Raw genomic sequence first — 23583 nt, forward strand, 5'->3', positions numbered from 1 at the left:
TTAGACCCTCTGTCCTTAGACCCTCTGTCCTTAGACCCTCTGATCTTAGACCCTCTGTCCTTAGACCCTCTGTCCTTAGACCCTCTGTCCTCAGACCCTCTGATCTTAGACCCTATGTCCTTAGACCCTCTGTCCTCAGACCCTCTGTCCTCAGACCCTCTGTCCTCAGACCCTCTGTCCTTAGACCCTCACATCGTACAAGGAAAACCTTCCGGAGACAACCCACAGTTTAAAGGGAACATGGGAGAAACCTCAGGGAGAGCAACAGAGGAGGGATCCCTCTCCCAGGACGGACAGACGTGCAATAGATGCCGTGTGTAAATTGAAGAGATAATACATTTGCAACATAGGAAATGACCTGAGCCACCTCTCTGGCCTCTTTGTATGCGGTCACAAGGTCAATATTAGGTGACTGTAACTCGTTAGTCAACGGCTGGATGTAGCCTAGACTTTTGTTAGTTGTGACAGCCGTGACAATTGTGTCAAAGGACTCCATACTATGTCGTAGGTTGTTAGCCTTGTTTGAGTTTGATGATCTCAGATCTCTAGATACCTCATCTCTCCTCTGGACTCAGGTCTCTAGATACCTCATCTCTCCTCTGGACTCAGATCTCTAGATACCTCATCTCTCCTCTGGACTCAGGTCTCTAGATACCTCATCTCTCCTCTGGACTCAGATCTCTAGATACCTCATCTCTCCTCTGGACTCAGGTCTCTAGATACCTCATCTCTCCTCTGGACTCAGATCTCTAGATACCTCATCTCTCCTCCTCTGGACTCAGGTCTCTAGATACCTCATCTCTCCTCCTCTGGACTCAGGTCTCTAGATACCTCATCTCTCCTCTGGACTCAGATCTCTAGATACCTCATCTCTCCTCCTCTGGACTCAGATCTCTAGATACCTCATCTCTCCTCCGCTGCAACGATACAGGGCTGCGGTGGTTTGTTGATACATGTCGTCTTCTTCTGTTTGCTTTAATCAAGGCTGCGTAGTTAGGCAGCGCCCCCATGGTCAGTAAATGGAAGTACTACAAAGAACCCCGTTTAGTGCAGTTATTTCACAAGTTTTGTTATATACACGGCTCGGAAAATGTTACCGAGGTCCGGACCTCGATGGTAGATACGGCCATGGTTCCACGTCCCGCTGCCTCCTGATGCTGCAGCCGTTTCATGAAGTGAAGGAGGTTTTCCTTCTATAAAACAGCTGTGGGCAGCAGATACTGTGAGGGTCCCGGACTCTCTTTTGCATGTCACCCTTGAAAAAGAGATCTTTTGATCTCAAGGGGCTTCGTTAAATAAAGGCTACAAACAAACAAACATGAATTCATAGATCAAGGCAGACTGGTTTACAGACTGAGACTCTCCTGTTTTGCCGATCGGGTGCTTAAACAAATAGCTCTACCCCCCTGGCCGACATATCCTTAAAATGAAGTCCGAGTTTGAAATATATCTCAAATAATGTAAGCACTGCCATTTCCCCACATGAACATAACAGTCTGCAAAGAAACGGTTGTCTCCTGTGCGCTCCTCTTCCTACTTGGCGAACGAGAGGCTGAGACCTTATCCGCAGAATCCCTCGGAACATCATAAAAGCCATTTTCAACTGTTTTCTGGTGGAAGTTTAACTAGGGCTACTGGATGAAACAGTATGACTGGTATAGGGGCGAAAATTAAACACTTTTTGAAAGAAACCTTATGATAAAATATTTGTATATATTTGTAATTCTGGAAATATTACGATAGACTCACAGCTATTTACTGCCGGGTTGGGAACCCCTGAGTTAAGGGATAGAGGAGAAAAGGTTATGGTATAATTACAGAGCCTGTCAATTTATAAATTGAGGAAATCAATGTTAGTCTGTTAACCAAAGTGCAGCTATCTAATAAAGTACTATCGTTAAAGATCAAAGTAAAAGAACAGAACGAGAGGGGTCAATCCGGAATAAAAATAAAGAAGCAAAGAGATTGTAGAGCAGTGAGAAGGAAAAAAGCTTGGTGTGTCAATTCATTACATTGCCAGTATTTTTCGTTGTTGTGAGAAAAAAAAACGCCCCCTCGGATTTTTTAACAGCCCCCTCAGTCATTTCATCCTGGAGCCGGGCCTGGGTTACCCTGCAGTCTCCTTTCATATGCACTGACCGTAGTTGTGATACCATGAGCTGCCACAGGATGGAGCTGATGTACAGCTAATGATTCACTTCACCTTCTCTCCCTTCCTCTTCTCTGTGGGGACTTCCGGTGTAAGAAGTTACTTTCACTTTGTTCCCGTTGTGACGCAGCAGTTTTCCTTCTCGTTCATCTCTCGGTAAGTGACCGTTTCAGAGTGAAGTGACTCTCAGCTCTGCTCTCACCTCAGACTCAGCTCTCATGTGTTTATTATAACAGTTATTTATATTATTGATGATAACAGCTGCAGCTGCTCTAACAGCATGCTAACAACAGTGTCTCAGGGACTCAACGACATGCTGACTGCAGTTCAGGCCCGGTTCTACGGGGGCGCATTGCACCCTCAGTTGAGTTGTTATGAGTTTGTCTCATTTGAAAAATTAAAAGTGATTTTTTTTTTTTTTTATTAAAAGTGAAAAATATTACATATATAATAACAATAATAACAATAGTAGTAATAATAATAAGAAGAATATAGTTGAAATAAAAGAAATTGTAATTGTGGTTGAATAGCATTGTCTGCTGCATTTATTTGGTCAATTTAAACGGTAAGTAACGTTATTACGTCAGGTGCGCGTGACCTGTGCCGCTGCACATTCATCATCTGCAAGGTGCTGACACAGCAGTCAGTGATGGATCAGAACATGGTTCAAACAACCAGCCCTTATCGCCAGCACACACTGCATCTACTGCAGGTAATAACAGTTCAGATCATCTGCCCGAAAATTTTTTTTTTATTGACTTTTCATTCCTGTATAATCATTTTGCGCAAAGATGGCACTGTTTGTCAGAGCACTTCATCCTTCTGGGATTTCATGAAGAACAGCTCCAACGGCTGTGTGTATGGGAACACCTCTGGTGCTGGTCCATTAACTGCCAGTGTTTCCCACAGAGCTGTTTCCCACATATCTGAAATAGCGGTAGTGGTGGTAGCGGGGGGGGGGGGTGACGTGCAACAACATTAACCTTTCTGTTGGTCGCTTGTTAGCAGACCCTTCACGCGATGGCAGAGCGAACAGGTACAGGCAGGGCCCATAATGATAGCCCTATAGTTTACATCTACTACCCACACATGAACATATGGAAATGTATTACTAAAAAAATAAATGTATTTAGTAACCTATCCATGTGATTTTTAGTGGGGGTCGACCTCAAATCCTCTATGGGGGTCCAGGGGCATGCCCCCCCGGTAAGATTTTATTTTTTATTTTGGAGTTAAATGCATCAATCTGGTGCATTTTGAGGGGAAAATAATAGAGACTAGATTTATGGAAACACCTATATTAAACAGAACTGTATACATTTCAATAATCATAAAATCATGGCCATAACCAATAACATACCATTTCCAATATGAAAAAGACACTGAAACTTGTTTATTAATTTATTTTTGGTTCATTTATAGTTGTGAGTGTGTCTGTGCTCCTGAATCAGCCTCTCCCGTCTCCCCCCTCTCCACCCTCTCCCTCCTCTCCTGTCTCCCTCCTCTCCCCCCTCTCCCTCCTCTCCCCCTGCTCCTCTTTGAGGCAGCAGCAAAGACTAGTTTTCTCTCAACAAGTTTTAAAAGTGTATCTTACCTTTTTTCACCTTAATATGTGTTTACATAACTGGTGACCACACCGTTTGAGACCCACGGAGAACTTAGACTAAGTTAACTATCTAAACACTCAGAGAGTCCTTTACCTCACCTGAGCTGAGCTTATCCCGAGCTTGAATGACACACAGAGACCAATCAAGGGCTTTGATTTATGATCTGTATGACAGTGGCCATGTCGGCAGGCCACATCATGTGGACAGCCAGTCACCCTGTGTGAGGCAGGCCACTTAACAGGCCAGAAGGAGGCGAGATCAGAGCAAGGGAGCGAGGGATCATTGTCCACAAGTTAATCGATCGCAGATGGCGTCGTGGTCACGGACGAATAAAAAAAAAAATAAAAAAAAATAAACCTAAATGGGTCGCGAAATATACTTGGGCGGCCGTTAATATACCTGGGCGGCCCGCCCAGGTATAGTCTATGTGTGGGAAACCCTGACTGTAAAGCACTTACTCATCACTGTACCCTGTATGCCTTCACTAACTGTTCGGAGGCTCAGTCACTGGTACATGTTCATCTATAAAGCCATGCTGGGTAAACTACCACCTTATATCTGCTCTGATCTCACAGAGAGTTGAAAGTAGCTCCTGCCTGAGATCTCATGCTGTGGTTTTATTAAATGTGCCAACTGCTAGGACTGTCTTAGGGAAGACAGCTTTTAGATGCGCAGCTCCTCTGTCTTGGAACAGTCTGCCAAAAGAATAGAAACTGGGCAATTAGGTTCCCCTGCCTGTTTTTAAAGCTCGGACAGATGCTTTACAATCTGAAGCTGTTGGTACTTGTCAATGTCGATAGGTATGTAAATGTGGCCCTGTAACTTTGCTGTATGATGTCCTTTATTGTTTTATGTTGTTTTCTGTCTTCTTGTGGAACCGACTTGCTGCAGGTCTCCCTTGAAAAAGAGATCCATGATCTCAATGGGATTCACCTGGTTAAATAAAGGTTTGAAATGAAATGAATAATCAGTGAATCAACAAAAGTAGTTTCAATTACATTACATTGCATTTAGCTGACGCTTTTATCCAAAGCGACTTACAATAAGTACATTCGACCAGGAAGACACAACCTTGAAGAAAACAGAATCATAAAGTACATCAGGTTTCATAGAGCCAAGTATTTCAAGTGCTCCTCAGCTGGCTTTAGAGGAGCCAGCCCTTTGTTAGTATATAAGTGCTCTGTTAGCAGTTCTATCCTCGAGGTAGAGTCGAAAGAGATGAGTTTTCAGTCTGCGCCGGAAGGTGTGTGAGCTTTCTGCTGTCCTGATGTCAATGGGAGCTCATTCCACCATCTTGGAGCCAGGATAGCAAACCCACGTGTTTCTGCTGATGGGAACTTGGGTCCCCTTCGCAGTGCGGGTGCAGCGAGTCGTTTGGCTGATGCAGAGCGGAGTGCACGTGCTGGGGTGTACGGTTAAACCATGTCCTGGATGTAGTAGTAATAGTAGTAGTAGAACCTTTATTTATCCAGGAAAATCAATTAAGAACAAATTCTTATTTACAATGATGACCTGACAGGAGGCAAAGGCTTCCTGAGGGGATGGGGTTTGGGAGGAAATAAAAAGACACACTCCGGGCACTACAGAACCCAGGAGACAACACAAACACATAGAGCAAAGATGACAGGCATAGCAGTTAAACATATAAAAACTCTAAAACAATATTGCTGTGGTTCAATCAGTCATTAAAATCAGCATCAGGCAAAGCAGCTACATGTGTGCACCAGGGTGTCTATAATAGTGACATTGAAGGTGCGGGGGGAGACAAAGGTTTTAATTTGTAATGTTTTTTGAACGGTATTCCAGCTATGTAGGAAGGGCCAGATCCATTCGCAGCATGGTACGCAAGTACCAGTGTCTTGAAGTGGATTCTAGCAGTTACCGGAAGCCAGTGGAGGGAGCGGAGGAGCGGCGTGGTGTGGGAACATTCAGGAAGGTTGAAGACCAGGCGAGCCGCTGCATTCTGGATGAGAGAGGTCGGATGGCACATGCAGGGAGACCAGCCAGGAGGGAGTTGCAGTAGTCTAGGCGTGAGGTGACGAGAGCCTGGACCAGAACCTGCGAGGCTTTCTGGGTCAGCTGGGGACGCATCCTCCTGATGCTGTAGAGCGTGTATCTGCAGCAGCGGGTTGTAGCAGCGATGTTTGCAGTGAAGGACAGGTTGTTATCTAGGGTCACACCCAGAGTCCTCGCAGTCTGAGTCGGGGAAACAACAGAGGGGCCGATGTTGATAGTCAGGTCAAGAGTGGGACAATCTTTTCCCGGAAGGAAAAGCACTTCAGTTTTGTCAAGGTTGAGCTTGAGGTGATGAGCGGACATCCACTGAGAGATGTCAGCTGGACGAGCAGAGATGCGTGCGACGACCTGGGTCTCTGAGCGGGGGAAGGACAGGATTCATTGGGTGTCGTCAGCGTAGCAGTGGTATGAAAAACCATGCGGGCTAATGACAGATCAGAGAGAGTTTGTGTACAGGGAGAAGAGGAGGGGACCAAGAACAGAGCCCTGAGGGACCCCTGTAGTTAATTGACAAGGGTCGGACTCGGACCCTCTCCAAGTGACCCTGTAGGTGCGGTCTTTGAGGTATGAGGTGAGGAGGGAAAGTGCAGAGCCTGAAGGAGGATCTGATGATTCACCGTGTCGAATGCAGCAGACAGGTCCAACAGGATGAGGACAGAGGAGAGGGAGGCTGCTTTAGCAGTGTGCAGTTCCTCAGTGACAGCAAGGAGCGCAGTTTCTGTGGAGTGACCTGCCTTGAAACCAGACTGGTGCGGATCCAGAAGGTGGTTCTGATGGAGAGAGCAGGAGAGGTGTCTAAAGACAGGAACGGGAGGAGAGAGACAGGCCTGTAGTTTATAACATCAGACGGGTTGAGAGTGGGTTCCTTCAGGAGAGGGTTTACTCTCGCCTCCTTGAGAGTGTGTGGAAAGTGACCAGAAGTTAGAGAAGTGTTGATGAAATGGGTGAGAAACTGTAGAATATCAGGAGCGATAGTCTGAAGGAGGTTTGAAGGGATAGGGTCCAGAGGACAGGTGGTAGGGCGGGTAGAGGTAATGAGTAGGGGTGTAACGGTTCACAGAAGTCACGGTTCGGTTCGTACCTCGGTTTGGAGGTCACGGTTCGGTACAACAACAAAAAAGCAAAAAAAAGTCCCAAATGCATAATTCCAGGTTTGTTGTTATTTATTAACAGTAGTGCAAGTTTCAGTTTAAAAATAAAGAACTCTGACATTTTGAATAACTAACTGTATTAAACAGTTAAAAACAAACCACACACACTCAGATGGGCATATTATCTATAATGGCTGATGTCAAACTAAAAGGTTTCATCAAGCTGTAAAACTAAAAAGAATGTCTTACATCATAAATAATAAGAAAGTGTTTCAAGAGCGCAAAGTCGTTGAAAAACATATGCCAAAAGCTTCCGTTATTGATGTTGGTCTCTCGGCTCTCATGTCTCCTTGCTTCTTAAACACAGCGGGGATCAGCTGTTGAACTGCTGTTGTCTTTTTCCGGGCTCCGGTGATTGGCAAATCTGGGTGATGCCTTCTGATATGATTTAGCATGTTTGGCGTGTGTTATCATTAGCATACCGCACCGCTGTAGAACAACGCCGACACACCGTCCTCGTCCGATCCACCACTCGCACACCTCATCGTTACTGTAGTCCACAGGGAACCCGAAATGTTCCCACACAGCTGATCTAAAAGAAGCAGGTGGGTTCTAGCTCCTGTGTGTTATCTGAAATCGCCATACTAACTTTTCTTCTTCTTGTATTTTGTTCGTTTTGTTGTTGTGTTTCTTCTTGTTCTTCATTTGTTGTTTAAGGGCGGCTGGCAAACAGCTTTTAGGCGCAATACCGCCCCCTGGATTATATATAGTGTAGTGGATGCTGCCCTGAATTACTTTTTTCCCACTCGTAAAAAAAAGGCGTATTTGCCGTGTGACTGCATGTGCCGAACCGTGACGTCCGAACCGTGACGTCCGAACCGTGACGGTACGGGACGAATACGGATACCGTTACACCCCTAGTAATGAGGGTAAGAACCTCACTTGGAGAGAGAGGGGAAAAGGAGGTTAGTGTGCGGGTGGAAGGAGGGTCAGGTGACCCGGCGGTGAATAAAGGTGAGTCAGAAAAAGAAGAGCGAATATCATCAACCTTTTTTTCAAAGTGGTTAACAAAGTCGCTTGACAGAAGGGGGGAGGGGCTTTGGGAGGGTCCAGAAGTGAAGAGGGAGGAGGGGCTTTGGGAGGGTCCAGGAGGGAGGAGGGGGGAGGGGCTTTGGGAGGGTCCAGGAGGGAGGAGAAGATGGAAAATAGTTTTTTAGGATTGGAATTGGAAGATTGGATCTTATCTTGAAAGAAAGTGCTTTTTGCCTGAGAGATGGAAGCAGAGAAAGAGGAGAGGAGAGCCTGATAGGTTAGGAGGTCGTCACGGTGTTTGGATTTCCACCGTTTCCGCTCTGCTGCCCTAAGGACGGTTCTATTAGCACGCAGTGCGTCATTTAGCCAGGGAGCAGGAGGAGACTGACGAGCCTGCCGAGATGTGAGAGGACAGAGAGAGTCCAGAGAGGATGAGAGAGTAGAGAGGAGAGTTTCTGCAGCAGAGTGTGGAGGGAGGAGTTGGAACGAGTCGGAGGAAGGGAGGGCTGAAAGCACCGATGAGGCAAAGGTAGAGGGGGAGAGGGCACGGAGGTTACGGAGGACAGGTGCAGGATGAGAAGAGATTAGTTTGTTATGTTTGGAAAGGGGTAGAGAGAATGAAATGAAGAAGTGATCGGATGTGTGGAGCGGGTTTACAGAGAGGTTAGAAGTAGAGCAGTTCCTTGAGAATATGAGATCAAGGACATTGCCAGCTTTATGAGTTGGTGGGGACGGAGACAGTGAGAAAGCAAAGGCGGTTAACAGAGATGTTAGTTCGTCTATCTTCCCCGTCTGGAGGTTGAAGTCTCCGAGAAGTACAGCGGGAGGGCCAGTTTCAGGGATGTGTGAGAGGAGAGGATCTAACTCCTCCAAGAAGTCCCCCAAGGCTCCTGGTGGACGGTAGAGAACAACAATGGTTAATTGTATAGGATGGGTTCACTGTGACGGCATGGAATTCAAAGGTGGAAGGAGTGAAGTTAGGTAGCTTGAAGAGGGAAAAGCTCCATTTGGGAGAGAGCAGGAGACCAGTGCCCCCTCCTCTGCCAGTGGGTCTGGGTGTATGGGAGAAGGAATATGCTGTGGAGAGAGCTGCTGGGGTGGATGTGTTGGATGGAGTAATCCAGGTCTCCGTGAGAGCAAGGAAACCCAGGGTCTGCAGGGAGGCGGAGCCAGAGATGAAGTCGGCCTTAGGAACAGCTGACTGGCAGTTCCACAGGCCCCTGAAACTAGATGTTGGATGTCAGTGGAGCGCGTGGGATAGACGAGAGCAGGCCGGTTATAGCGATTAGGAGATACAGTGATACTTGAGAGAAGACACATGAACAGGAATGGAGAAAATACACATGCTTATAGCATGAGGGGCTAGAAAGCTAAAGAAAAGAAAAATAAGACACCAGCAATACTTAGCTCAATCAAAGTAGGATTTACCTCCTCTTTGTCACCCTCGTGACTCCCGCAGGACTCCAATGTCGTTGTCGGTCTGACGCTAAGCTGACGCTCAAAGAAAGAGCTACCTAAATGGACGCGTGATTGCTGAGTTCTCACAGCTGTGGTGCCACGCCCCTCTAATAGTTAACTCTCTACAGCTGATGGGCGACAGCTGAGAGGCCGAGCCTATTTTAATGCACGCTTGATCTTGATTTTACTGAGCCCTGTTTCACAGGTTCAGTGATCAGATCTGAGATTTAAAATCTCTCAAAGCGCCGTTTTAGCTCCAATAACTACAGAACAATTATACAGAGTATAATAACTGAAACAGAGAAGTCTAATTAAACACGAATAGTACTCAGTGGTTGCTGCGTCAACAGGTAATGTCGCCACCCGGTCAAGATGCACACTTAAAAAATAAACAAATAAATAAAAACAGTTTGAATTTAATAAAATAATTTTCCTAATCCAACACGATAATACACCATTTATTATTTACTTTTTATATCACTCGCATCATTAATCAAATAAATATATTTTTTTATAAAATGTGTAAATCTGACAAAAATATTTTTTAAATCAATAACGTAGATTTTAATTTGAAATTATTTTTTAATAAACGCCTGCGGGTTATGGGGGGGAAAACTCTGACTGTTGTGTGTGCTTATGCACCCAACAGCAGTTCAGAGTATACGGCCTTCTTGGAGACCCTGGAAAGAGTCCTGTCTGGGGCTCCTGAAGGGGACTCTTTAATCTTGCTGGGAGACTTCAACGCACATGTGGGCAATGATGGAGACACTTGGAGGGGCGTGATTGGGAGGAACGGCCCCCCTGATCTGAACCGGAGTGGTGGTTTGTTACTGGACGTCTGTGCTAGTCATGGATTGGCCATAACAAACACCATGTTTGAACATAAGGATGCTCATAAGTGTACGTGGTACCAGAGCACCCTAGGCAGAAGGTCCATGATCGATTTCGTTATCGTATCATCGGACCTGAGGCCGTATGTTTTGGAAACTCGGGTAAAGAGAGGGGCGGAGTTGTCAACTGATCACCATCTGGTGGTGAGTTGGGTCGAGTGGCGGGGGAAGCCTCTGGATAGACCCGGTAAGCCCAAACGTGTAGTTCGGGTGAACTGGGAACGTCTGGAGGAGGCCCAAGTTCAGGAGGCCTTCAGCTCACACCCCCGGCGGAGCTTTTCGGGCATTCCTGTGGAGGCTGGGGACATTGAACCAGAGTGGTCGGTGTTCAAAGCCTCTATTGCCGAAGCCGCGGCGGGGAGCTGTGGTCTCAAGGTCCTAGGTGCCTCAAGGGGCGGTAACCCTCGAACCTCCTGGTGGACACCGGTGGTCAGGGAAGCCGTCCGACTGAAGAAGGAGGCCTTCAGGGATTTGTTATCCAGGGGGACTCCCGAGGCAGTTGCAAGGTACCGACAGGCCCGAAGGGCAGCAGCCTCAGCCGTGGCCGAGGAAAAGCAGCGGGTGTGGGAGAAGTTCGGAGAAGACATGGAGAAGGACTTTCGGGCGGCACCAAAGTTGTTCTGGAAAACTGTCCGACACCTCAGGAGGGGGAAGCAGGGGACCATCCAAGCTGTGTACAGTAAGGATGGGACGTTGTTGACCTCAACTGATGGAGTGTTGGGGCGTTGGAAGGAACACTTTGAGGAACTCCTGAACCCGACTCCGCCCTCTATGTTAGAGGCAGAGCTGGAGTATGACGGGGGATCAACACCAATCTCCCGGGGGGAGGTCACTGAAGTCGTCAAACAACTCCACAGTGGCAAAGCCCCGGGGGTGGATGAGATCCGCCCGGAGATGCTGAAGGCTCTGGGTGTTGAGGGACTGTCATGGTTGACACGTCTCGTCAACGTTGCGTGGAAGTCGGAAACAGTACCGAAGGAGTGGCAGACCGGGGTGGTGGTCCCCCTTTTCAAAAAGGGGGATCAGAGGGTGTGTGCCAATTACAGAGGCATCACACTACTCAGCCTCCCCGGGAGAGTTTACTCCAAGCTACTTGAAAGGAGGGTCAGGCCGATTGTCGAACCTCAGATTGAGGAGGAACAGTGCGGATTCCGTCCTGGTCGTGGAACGACGGATCAGATTTTTACTCTCTCAAGGATCCTGGAGGGGGCCTGGGAGTACGCTGATCCGGTCTACATGTGTTTTGTAGACTTGGAGAAGGCGTATGACCGGATTCCCAGGGAGTTAGTGTGGGAGGTGCTGCTGGAGTATGGGGGGAGGGGGTCTCTACTCAGGGCCATCCAATCTCTGTACTCCCAAAGCGAGAGCTGAGTCCGGGTCCTCGGCAGGAAGTCGGACCCATTTCCGGTGAGGGTTGGCCTCCGCCAGGGCTGCGCTTTGTCACCAATCCTGTTTGTAATATACATGGATCGGATTTCGAGGCGTAGTCGTGGGGGGGGGGGGGTCTGCAGTTCGGTGGACTAAGGATTGCACCACTGCTTTTTGCAGATGATGTGGTTCTAATGGCTTCATCGGTCTGCGACCTTCAGCACTCACTGGATCGGTTCGCCACCGAGTGTGAAGCGGCTGGGATGAGGATCAGCACCTCCAAATCTGAGGCCATGGTTCTCAGCAGGAAACCGATGGACTGTCCACTCCAAGTAGGGAATGAGTCCTTACCCCAAGTGAAGGAGTTCAAGTATCTCGGGGTCTTGTTCTCGAGTGAGGGAACAATGGAGCGTGAGATGGGCCGGAGAATCGGAGCAGCGGGAGCGGTACTGCAGTCGCTTTACCGCACCGTGTGACGAAAAGGGAGCTGAACCAGAAGGCAGAGCTCTCTGTCTACCGGGCCGTGTTCGTTCCTCCCCTCTCCTACGGTCATGAAGGATGGGTCATGACCGAAGGAACGAGATCGCGGATACAAGCGGCCGAGATGGGTTTCCTCCGCCGGGTGGCTGGCGTCTCCCTTAGAGATAAGGTGAGAAGTTCGGTCATCAGGGAGGGACTCGGAGTTGAGCCGCTCCTCCTTCGCGTCGAAAGGAGCCAGTTGAGGTGGTTCGGGCACCTAGTTAGGATGCCACCTGGGCGCCTCCCTAGGGAGGTGTTCCAGGCACGTCCAGCTGGGAAGAGACCAAGGGGTAGACCTAGCACCAGGTGGAGGGATTATATCTCTTCGCTGGCCTGGGAGCGCCTTGGGACCCCTCAGTCAGAGCTGGTTGATGTGGCCAGGGAAAAGAAAGTTTGGGGCTCTCTGCTGGAACTGATACCCCCGCGACCCGACCACGGATAAGCGGGAGAAGATGGATGGATGGATTCTTTTTTAATCAATCAAATTTGTTTTGAATTGAATTATTTTGTTTTGTTTTTCAAATCAACATTTTAATATATTACATTTGTTTTATTAATGAATGAACTCATTGATTGGGTTCAGGAGCCATTTTGCTGACTCATGTTAACGGAGAGGAGACGCCATCTTTCTCTTTCTCTGATATCAGTATTAGGATGCAGCAGCAGAGACCTGAACCTGAACCTGGACCTGAACCCGGACCTGGACCTGAACCCGGACCTGGACCTGAACCCGGACCTGAACCCGGACCTGAAGCTGGACCTGAATCTGGACCTGGACCTGAAGCTGGACCTGAACCTGAACCTGAACCTGGACGTCCTGCAGAGGGAAGGTGAGAATGTGAAGTGTGTCACGTGATCAGCTTCTTTCTGAGGAGTTCAGAGTTTCTTCTCCCGGACGCCGGGACATTGTTCTGTAGCTCTTTGGTTCTTCTACCTTCCTCCATCCTTTCAGAGAGGTTTCTTTGGTTCTTGTGTTGTTGTTGTTGTTGTTGTTGTTGTTGTTGTTGTTGTTTTTTCTCTGCATTAAGTCAGATGTCCTCTAGTGCAGTGGTTCCCAAACTTGTTGTGCCCAAGGCACACCAAAGGACAAGTACAAATCTCAAGGCACACCTATTGTGTAAAATAGCCCTTATAACACGTGTTATCACTCATATCATGTAAAATATCTGTAAATGTGCTTAATTATTTACTAATGCCAAATAAAATGTGACAAAGACAACTATATTACTCATGAAATATTTATTAACGAAATATTTCAGAAATTAATTTGAAGCGTTATCAAATTAGGCTTCATCAAAGCAGCAACACACTCATTTAAACCAGACAGGTCACAACATTAAAAATGAGACAAATGAAATTCAGCACAGAGAACTGTCAATGCAAGGAAGCTGCATTGTCCATGGTCCTGAACTACAAATTATAAATGTAACATTTCAGCAGAGATGGGGTCGTTACTAAAAAAAAAGTAATACATTACATATTACTTTTTAAAAAAGTAATATATTACACTACTTCGTTACTCTCTACATAAAGTAATTTGTTACTTTACTCGCAGGGCCGGCCCGCCCCTCCCTGCAGGCAGATCACGCAGACTGCTAAACTTCCAAATGTTCTCTTTAGTTCAGTTTCCATTGTCGCATAAGACTGATCCAGATCCTGAATGTTTTCCTATCTGACCGTGGCTGTTCTCTGTCTCCTGCTATCTGTATATTTTGCGCAGTCTATCTCTGCTCACTCTGTTGCGTCGGTGTGTTCTCCTGCGTGTTGTTGTACGAACTGCGCATGCGTGAGTGGCAATAACTCTCCTTACCAGCAGGCAGCGGTAGTGTGTATTCGTCATTCAAAACAGGCAAAGACCGGAAGACAGAGAAGAAGAACAGACTGTGATATAAACAAACAACAAATAGCGTGTGCGGTAGCTCCACCATAGCATGTGTTCTTTGCAGGTGCTTGTTGAGGTTTGACGTGGTGTTTCCAGCAGTGGATAACAGCTTCTGGCCTGGACACAGTTTGCACCTCACCGGCACATTCCTGTCTATTCTTCGGATGAACTCAAAAGAATGGGCCTCGAGAGTTATCGCTGACACAGCCTTGTTTATGCAGCACTGCACGTGGAGATGTGGCAGATAATCGCGCAGATTACGTACATATAAACCTACAAAGTACTGATATAGTAAATTAAAAAATAATTATTTTTGTGTAGTTGTATAGTGCAATAATAAGGTATGGTTGTCACAAAATCCCACGGCACACCCGGACTTGCCTCACGGCACACCAGTGTGCCGCGGCACACCGTTTGGGAACCACTGCTCTAGTGGGACGCTAAAGAAGAAGTGGACATCTGGAACTGATGTGAAGCTAAAGAAAGAGCAAACTGATCCATGAACTGGAACCAGAGAGAATCTGCTGTAACTCACTTTGTTCACTTTGACTTGTTTGTATCAGGAAGCAGCGGAAGAAGAGACCTGGACCTAAACCCAGACCAGAACCTGGACCTGAAGATGGACTTGCAGATGGACCTGGAGATGGACCTGGACCCAGCTGTGTGTCCATGAAGAGTGACTTTTCGATGGAGTCTCCTCTTTACTTTAAAGCTGGACAAAGTGCTGATGAACGGTAAGAATTTCAAACTGGACTCTGTTACCATCCGACTCTCTTTGGAGAAGAGTAAATCCTGCTCCAACGTACCTCTCTTGAGTTGGTTTCAAATGACTTCTATTTGTATTGTGAATCATATAATGAGCAAAGACAGATTACTCAACCAAATGATGACTTTAATCATGGATTGTTTTAGACGACCCCCTCTTCTGTTTGACGGCAGGCAGCGAGCTGGTGATGAAGGGCGGCGTGAGGTGTCTGGTGGTTTTATTACTCTGTTCTTTATCAGTGTCAGGATCCAGCAGCAGAGACCTGGACCCAGCTGTGAGTCCATGAAGAGTGACGGGTCTATGGAGTCTCCTATGAACGTTAAAGTTGGACAAAGTGCTGATGAACGGTAATAACTTCAAACTGGACTCTGTTACCATCCGACTCTCTCTGGAGAAGGCACCACAGACTGGTTCAGATCAGGCTCCAGATCATAACGGGGCTTTCTGTTCCTCGCAGCTGGGAGGCTTCTGATGGTTGGACGCTTTCAGGCCTCAGTAATGTTGGTGTCTTTATAACCCCCCCCCCCCCCCACCTGCAGAGCCACAGTCACCGTGTTCTTCTGTCTCCATCTCAGAGCACCTTCAGTCAGCTTTGTGCAGATTAGAGTCTCTAAATGTTCTGGATGTTTTCTCCACAGAGTTCTGCAGGAGTTCTCAGAGATTCCCAGTGATCCGTCCGCCCTGAAGCATCACAGAGACCTGGACTCCATATTTATGGTGTGTACAAATATGCATTTACTATGAACTACAGATGATGTACCATTCAGGTCCTGACTGTGTCCATGCTGCTGTTTGGACCAGCAGGCCTTCAGACGGACAGATGATCACATGTTGTCTTCTTTAAATTAGCTGTTGCTGCGTCGGGGGACCTGAATTCATCTCTGACTATTGATCAGACCTACTGATTGACCTATCAGAAGCTATTGAGTCCATGAAAGTTTAGGATCGGATCCACCTGGATCTGAAAGGTCTCACCTCTGCTAACTTCTGGAGAACCAGGTTCAATGAACTGCTGTTTGAAGGCAGGCGACTAAATCTGTCCAAGAGATCCCAGAGGGTTCTGTAGTGAGGTGTGGCCCTGCCTAAGTGTGAGGGTGGCAGTCGAGCAATCCAAGATGGTGGGATGATTATAGAAAAAAGAGGATATCAAGATTTGAGTCGGGTGTTATTTTTTCAATAATGTCCGCCTCGCTGCACATTATCCCTAACATAAGAACTTTAGTTTTAACGTTATTCATCTGATCAATGTTCAATCAATCAATCAATCAATCAATCAATCAATCAATCAATCAATCAATCAATCAATCAATCAATCAATCAATCAATCAATCAATGTTTATTTATAGTTCAATATCACAAATGTTACATTTGTCTCAGTGGACTTCACAGTATGTACAGAATATCAGTATGACAATACAACACCCTCTGTCCTTAGACCCTCTGTCCTTAGACCCTCTGTCCTTAGACCCTCTGTCCTCAGACCCTCTGTCCTTAGACCCTCTATCCTTAGACCCTCTGTCCTTAGACCCTCACATCGTACAAGGAAAAACTTCCGAAGAAAACCCAGTTTAAAGGGAAAAATGGGAGAAACCTCAGGGAGAGCAACAGAGGAGGGATCCCTCTCCCAGGACGGACAGACGTGCAATAGATGCCGTGTGTAAATTGAAAAGATAATACATTTGCAACATAGGTAGTCCAGATGTTTGGAAATGCATGTGTGTATAATAGGAAGATGAATCCACGCGGATATCCATCCAGGACCGATGATCCAGGACCACAGCCACGACTCGCGATCCAGGGCTCGCGATCCAGGACACAGGGATCCCAGCGTATATAGACACCAAAAAGAAAGACATGTGGGGAAGCTGGGTTAATGGGAACATGAGAGGACACAGGTACAGACAGAGAGAAGGAAGGAGTAAGATGTCCCCCGACAAACTAAGCCTATATCAGCAAAACTAGGGGCTGAATCTAATCAGCCCTAACTATAAGCTTTATCAAAAAGGAAGGTCTTAAGCGCACTCTTAGAAACGGATAGGGTGTCTGCCGCCCGAACACAAACTGGAAGCTGATTCCACAAATGTGGAGCTTGATAAGAAAAGGCTCTGGCTCCCATTGTACTTTTAGAGACTCTAGGAACAACCAACAACCCTGCATTCTTGGAACGCAATGCCCTAGTAGGCCAGTAGGGTATCATGAGTTCTTTAAGGTAAGATGGCGCCTGCCCATTAAGGGCTTTGTAGGCGAGAAGAAGAATTTTAAATTCTATCCTGTGTTCTATAGGGAGCCAGTGTAAGGCAGCCAGAACAGGAGTAATGTGGTCCCTTTTCCTAACTCTGGTTAGTACACGAGCCGCAGCATTTTGAATCAGCTGAAGCCACTTGACTGACTTCTTGGTACTCCCTGATAATAAAGAGTTACAATAATCCAGCCTAGAAGTAACAAATGCATGGACTAGTTTCTCTGCATCGTTTTGAGGCAAGATATGCCTGATTTATGCAATGTTACGTAGATGGAAGTAGGCGGTCCTTGAAATTGATTTTATGTGGGCGTTAAAGGATACATCCTGATCAAATATAACACCAAGATTCCTTACAGTCTCACTGGAGGCCAAATTAATGCCATCCATAGTTAGTATATCTTTAGATAATTTGTTTCGTAGATTATTCGGGCCAAGTACAATAACTTCAGTTTTGGTCGTGTTTAACATCAAAAAGTTTAAGGTCATCCACGTTTTTAAGTCCTTAAGGCAGTCTTGAATTTTATTTAGATGATTAATTTCATCAGGCTTGATTGATAAATATAGTTGAGTATCATCCGCATAACAATGGAAGTTTACAGAATGATTCCTTATAATATTGCCTAACGGAAGCATATATAATGTGAACAAAATAGGTCCGAGCACTGAGCCCTGTGGCACTCCATGGCTAACTTTGGTTTGCGTGGAAGATTCATCGTTAACACGTACAAACTGAGAGCGTTCAGATAGATAGGACCTAAACCAGCCTAAAGCAGTTCCCTGTATGCCAACTAAGTGCTCTAGTCTTTGCAATAGGATATCATGGTCGATAGCATCAAATGCAGCACTGAGATCGAGCAGAACAAGAATAGAGACAAGTCCCTTGTCTGAGGCTATTAGAATGTCATGTGTGACTTTAACCAGAGCTGTTTCTGTGCTATGATGTGTTCTAAAGCCAGACTGAACATCTTCAGATAAATCATTGTTTTTTAAGTAATCACACAACTGTTTTGCGACCGCTTTCTCAAGAATCTTTGAGAGGAACGGAAGATTAGAAATAGGTCTATAGTTGGCTAAAACCTCTGGATAGAGGTTGTGCTTTTTAAGAAGCGGTTTTATCACTGCTACTTTGAATGATTGTGGAACATAGCCTGATAATAAAGACATATTCATAATATTTAATAAAGAAGTGCTAATTAATGGAAAAACGTTCCTTCAATGTTCATCACTCTGTTCCAGCTGCTGGAGGAGAACATCGTGACTTTTGTGAAGAACGAGCTGAAGAAGATCCAGAAGGCTCTGAGTTCAGATTACCCAGAAGGCTTAGAGAGTCAGAGTGAGGAAGAGGAGGTGTTGGACGGTGAGGATGAAGAGCAGAGGAGCAGCAGAGAGGCAGTTCTGAACATCTCGCTGCACTTCCTGAGGAGCATGAAGCAGGAGGAGCTGGCTGAGCGTCTGCACCGCAGTAAGAGGGTTCAACACGTTGAGCGTGACGGAGAGGAGATGGAGGAACATGGAGGAGTTCACACTCTGCTGTTAATGTGCTGCACACGTCTGCGTCACATGTCCTCTGAGGAGCTGATTCAAACTGTAGCCACACCTACATGTTCAGAGTGTTTCTGCAGGACCCACTCACTGATTCCACTTGTTGTTTGTTCACTCAGGATCTCCTGCTGCAGGGTGCAGTAAACTCAAGTCCACCCTGAAGGAGAGGTTCCAGTGTGTGTTTGAGGGCATCGCTAAAGCAGGAAACCAAACCCTGCTGAACCAGATCTACACAGAGCTCTACATCACAGAGGGGGGGTCTGCAGAGGTCAACAAGGAACACGAGGTCAGACAGATTGAAACAGCATCCAGGAAACCAGACAGACCAGAAACAACCATCAGACAAGAAGACCTCTTCAAAGCCTCACCTGGAAGAGGTGCACCAATCAGAGCAGTGCTGACAAAGGGCGTGGCTGGCATTGGGAAAACAGTCTTAACACAGAAGTTCACTCTGGACTGGGCTGAAGGCAAAGCCCACCAGGACATCCAGTTCATATTTCCCTTCACCTTCAGAGAGCTGAACGTGGTGAGAGAGAACAAGTACAGCTTGGTGGAACTCGTTCATCTCTTCTTCCCTGAAACCAGAGACGCAGGAATCTGCAGGTTCGATCGGTTCCCGGTCGTGTTCATCTTTGACGGTCTGGATGAGTGTCGACTTCCTCTGGACTTCCTCAACACTGAGGTCCTGACTGATGTCACAGAGTCCACCTCAGTGGATGTGCTGCTGACAAACCTCATCAGGGGGAAGCTGCTTCCCTCTGCTCGCCTCTGGATAACCACACGCCCTGCAGCAGCCAATCAGATCCCTCCTGAGTGTGTGGACATGGTGACAGAGGTCCGAGGGTTCACCGACCCACAGAAGGAGGTTTACTTCAGGAAGAGATTCAGAGATCAGAAGCAGGCCGGCACCATCATCTCCCACATCAAGACCTCACGAAGCCTCCACATCATGTGCCACATCCCAGTCTTCTGCTGGATCTCTGCTTCAGTTCTGGAGGAGGTGTTGAAAACCAGAGAGGGAGGAGAGCTGCCCAAGACCCTGACTGAGATGTACATCCACTTCCTGGTGGTTCAGTCCAAAGTGAAGAACGTCAAGTATGATGGAGGAGCTGAGACGGATCCACACTGGAGTCCAGAGAGCAGGAAGATGATGGAGTCTCTGGGGAAACTGGCTTTTGAGCAGCTGCAGAAAGGCAACCTGATCTTCTATAAGTCCGACCTGACCGAGTGTGGCATCGATATCAGAGCAGCCTCAGTGTACTCAGGAGTGTTCACACAGGTCTTTAGAGAGGAGAGAGGACTGTACCAGGACAAGGTGTTCTGCTTCGTCCATCTGAGCGTTCAGGAGTTTCTGGCTGCTCTCCATGTCCATCTGACCTTCATCACCTCTGGAGTCAACCTGTTGGCAGAAGAACCAACTTCCTCCCAGAAGACTAGAGACAAACCTGAACTAACACATCTCTACCAGAGTGCTGTGGACCAGGCCTTACAGAGTCCAAACGGACACCTGGACTTGTTCCTCCGCTTCCTCCTGGGTCTTTCACTGCAGACCAATCAGAAACTCCTACGAGGCCTGCTGACGCAGACAGGAAGTGACTCAGGGACTGAAGAGGAAACAGTCCAGTACATCAAGAAGAAGATAGAAGAGGATCTGTCTGCAGAGAGAAGCATCAACCTGTTCCACTGTCTGAATGAACTGAATGATCGTTCTCTAGTGAAGGAGATCCAGCAGTACCTGAGTTCAGGAAGTCTCTCCACAGATAAACTCTCTCCTGCTCAGTGGTCAGCTCTGGTCTTCATCTTACTGTCATCAGGGGAAGATCTGGACGTGTTTGACCTGAAGAAATACTCTGCTTCAGAGGAGGCTCTTCTGAGGCTGCTGCCAGTGGTCAAAGCCTCCAACAAAGCTCTGTACGTGAACACATAACTATCCAGATTGAATGTATTTATTATTTATTCAGCAACACATAACAGTTGTAATTAGGGATGCACGATATTGGTTTTTTGAAACCGATACCGATAACTTCCTGCTTCTCAAGACCGATACCGATACCCGATCATTAATATAATATATATATATTAAATGTACCTGTAGTTTTTGCACACCTGGTGGTAAAAAGAGACTAGTAGTGAGCAAAAGACATGAGCATTACTACTATGAACACAACAAAGCCAAGAACAGTTTTGACTCTCGTCAAGCGCCATCATTTCTATGATGAAGTTAGAGATCGTTTTAGCCCTGGGGTCGTCTCTGGCAAACTTCTTGCCTTTTTCAAAAGCCTCGTCGATAGGTGAAAGCCCCGGTGCCTTTGCAGCTGGCTTTGGATTCGCCGCTAGTTTAGCAGCGCAGGCGTCTTCGTACGCTGTTAACACACCATGGTAGCCATGGCGATGTTTCGGGCGACTGATCAGGTTGGAAGTATTATAGCTCGTTGCCTTTTTCCCTCCTCGTGGAACTTCTGCATCTGTTAATACAAATAGCAAGCGAACTATCTCACTCTGAAACTTTGAAATAGTCCCATGCTACCGACGACATGTTTGTTTGCTGTCCTGGCTTCACGGCCGCACACCATTTACGTCACAGCCAGGCATGAGTTAGGGAGCGCTGGCTTTGTGAAGAACTCCCCTCTTCCTAAACCACTAACACCACAGTACTGGCAAAACGTGAGGAGCCCAGTGAAAAACAAGCGCCCCTCATCCCAATCCACCCACACCGCAGGACTTCTTTCTTTTACCCAAAAAATAAATTGTATATTATCGGGGCTATTAATAATTTTATCGGGTTTATCGGGATGACGTCATAATTCCTAATATCGGGACGATAATTATCGTGCACCACTAGTTGTAATACGTTTTTTCTGTGTTACTGATTCCTCCTCAGACTGAGTGGCTGTGACCTGTCAGAGAGAAGCTGTGCAGCTCTGTCCTCAGTCCTCAGCTCCCAGTCCTCTAGTCTGAGAGAGCTGGACCTGAGTAACAACGACCTGCAGGATTCAGGAGTGAAGCTGCTGTCTGCTGGACTGGAGAGTCCTCACTGTGAACTGGAGACTCTCAGGTTAGTGAAAAGCACTTTATTTCTTTAGCACATTTTAAAAACAGAGGGTTTGCCAAAGTGCTTCACAATGAACATAACATTATAACAAACATAATATTACAAGAATAGATAAAAGGCACACTGTGAAGCTGACCGTTGAGCGGCCCGACCAAGCAAGGAGGCAGAGACGGAGAGTTCAAATATAACCCGGTGTGGGCATTTATTCCCCTTTGTGGTACAAGATACACAGCCTCAATATGACTGTTTCCCGTGCACACAGTCACCAGCAACAAGGATCTCACACACACCCAGACTAACAGGAAACAGAACCTAAATACACACAGGACCAATCAAACCAACAAGACACAGGTGAGGGGGGAGGAGACAACACAGGACACCAGGTGAACACAATCAGCAGCAACAGACAAAATGGGAGGGGGAACACTTTTCAAACTAAAACAGGAAACAGAGACAGACAAACCAAAACACAGACAGATGCACAAACTACATTCACTTCGCCACCAACGAAGCTACACAATCCGTAACGGAGGCCGAGATCTATGGCCCCAGAGATCACCTCCAGGGTTTCCCACACATAGACTATACTTGGGCGGGCCGCCCAGGTATATTAACGGCCGCCCAAGTATATTTCGCGACCCATTTAGGTTTTTTAAAAAAAATGTTTTTTAATTTATATTAGTCCGTGACCACGACGCTATCTGCGATCGATTAACTTGTGGACAATGATCCCTCGCTCCCTTGCACTGATCTCGCCTCCTTCTGGCCTGTTAAATGGCCTGCCTCACACAAGGTGACTGGCTGTCCACATGATGTGGCCTGCCGACATGGCCACTGTCATACAGATCATAAATCAAAGCCCTTGATTGGTCTCTGTGTGTCATTCAAGCTCGGGATAACCTCAGCTCAGGTGAGGTAAAGGACTCTCTGAGTGTTTAGATAGTTAACTTAGTCTAAGTTCTCAGTGGGTCTCAAACGGTGTGGTCACCATTTATGGAAACACATATTTCCATTTGAGAGGGTAGTGATTGGTCTAATGGATAGCGAGGTGGGCTGAACATCGGAAGGCTGTGAGTTCAAATCCCGCGAGGAACACCACCACTAGTGTGCCCTTGAGCAAGGCACTTAGCCCTTAGTTACTCCAGGGAGAATGTCCCTGTAATCGGTCATTATAAGTCGCTTTGGATAAAAGCGTCAGCTAAATGAAATGTAATGTGATTAGTAAAATATGCATGAATAAATAAATAAAAAGTTAACTGGGTGAAAAAAGGTAAGATACACTTTTAAAACTTGTTGAGAGAAAACTAGTCTTTGCTGCTGCCTCAAGGAGGAGCAGGAGGAGAGAAGGGAGACAGGAGAGGCTGGTTCAGGAGCACAGACACACTCACAACTATAAATGAACCAAAAATAAATTAATAAACAAGTTTCAGTGTTTTTTTCATATTGGAAAAGGTATGGTATTGGTTATGGCCATGATTTTATGATTATTGAAATGTATACAGTTCTGTTTAATATAGGTGTTTCCATAGATCTAGTCTCTTTATTTTCCCCTCAAAATGCACCAGATTGATGCATTTAACTCCAAAATAAAAAATAAAATATTACCGGGGGGGCATGCCCCTGGACCCCCATAGAGGATTTGAGGTCGACCCCCACTAAAAATCACATGGATAGGTTCCTAAATACATTTTTTTTTTTTTTTAAAGTAACCCATTTCCATATGTTCATGTGTGGGTAGTAGATTTAAACTATAGGGCTATCATTATGGGCCCTGCCTGTACCTGTTCGCTCTGCCATCGCGTGAAGGGTCTGCTAACAAGCGACCAACAGAAAGGTTAATGTTGTTGCACGTCACCTCACCCCCCCCCCCCCCCCCCCTGCTACCACCACCCCCCCCAAATATATTTCAGATATGTGGGTAAAAGATCTGTGGGAAACACTGGCAGTTAATGGACCAGCACCAGAGGTG

The 23583-nt window shown here is 46.6% G+C and overlaps 1 protein-coding gene across 1 annotated transcript in view; it reads left to right on the forward strand.

Moving 5' to 3' along the window:
* The first annotated feature begins 2235 nt into the window (after positions 1 to 2235).
* Positions 2236 to 23583, forward strand: part of LOC117443394 (NLR family CARD domain-containing protein 3-like) — a 41916-nt gene continuing 20568 nt past the window's right edge. The window contains exons 1-8 of the mRNA XM_034079375.1: positions 2236 to 2305; positions 12778 to 12960; positions 14576 to 14746; positions 15018 to 15125; positions 15417 to 15495; positions 18257 to 18482; positions 18682 to 20473; positions 21444 to 21617. Coding sequence (XP_033935266.1) covers positions 12785 to 12960; positions 14576 to 14746; positions 15018 to 15125; positions 15417 to 15495; positions 18257 to 18482; positions 18682 to 20473; positions 21444 to 21617 — 2726 coding nt within the window. The 5' untranslated portion in view covers positions 2236 to 2305; positions 12778 to 12784. The remainder of the gene's footprint in view (positions 2306 to 12777; positions 12961 to 14575; positions 14747 to 15017; positions 15126 to 15416; positions 15496 to 18256; positions 18483 to 18681; positions 20474 to 21443; positions 21618 to 23583) is intronic.

The sequence above is a fragment of the Pseudochaenichthys georgianus genome, unplaced genomic scaffold (genome assembly GCF_902827115.2).
Source record: "Pseudochaenichthys georgianus unplaced genomic scaffold, fPseGeo1.2 scaffold_599_arrow_ctg1, whole genome shotgun sequence".
In the NCBI taxonomy this organism is placed as follows: Eukaryota; Metazoa; Chordata; class Actinopteri; order Perciformes; family Channichthyidae; genus Pseudochaenichthys; species Pseudochaenichthys georgianus.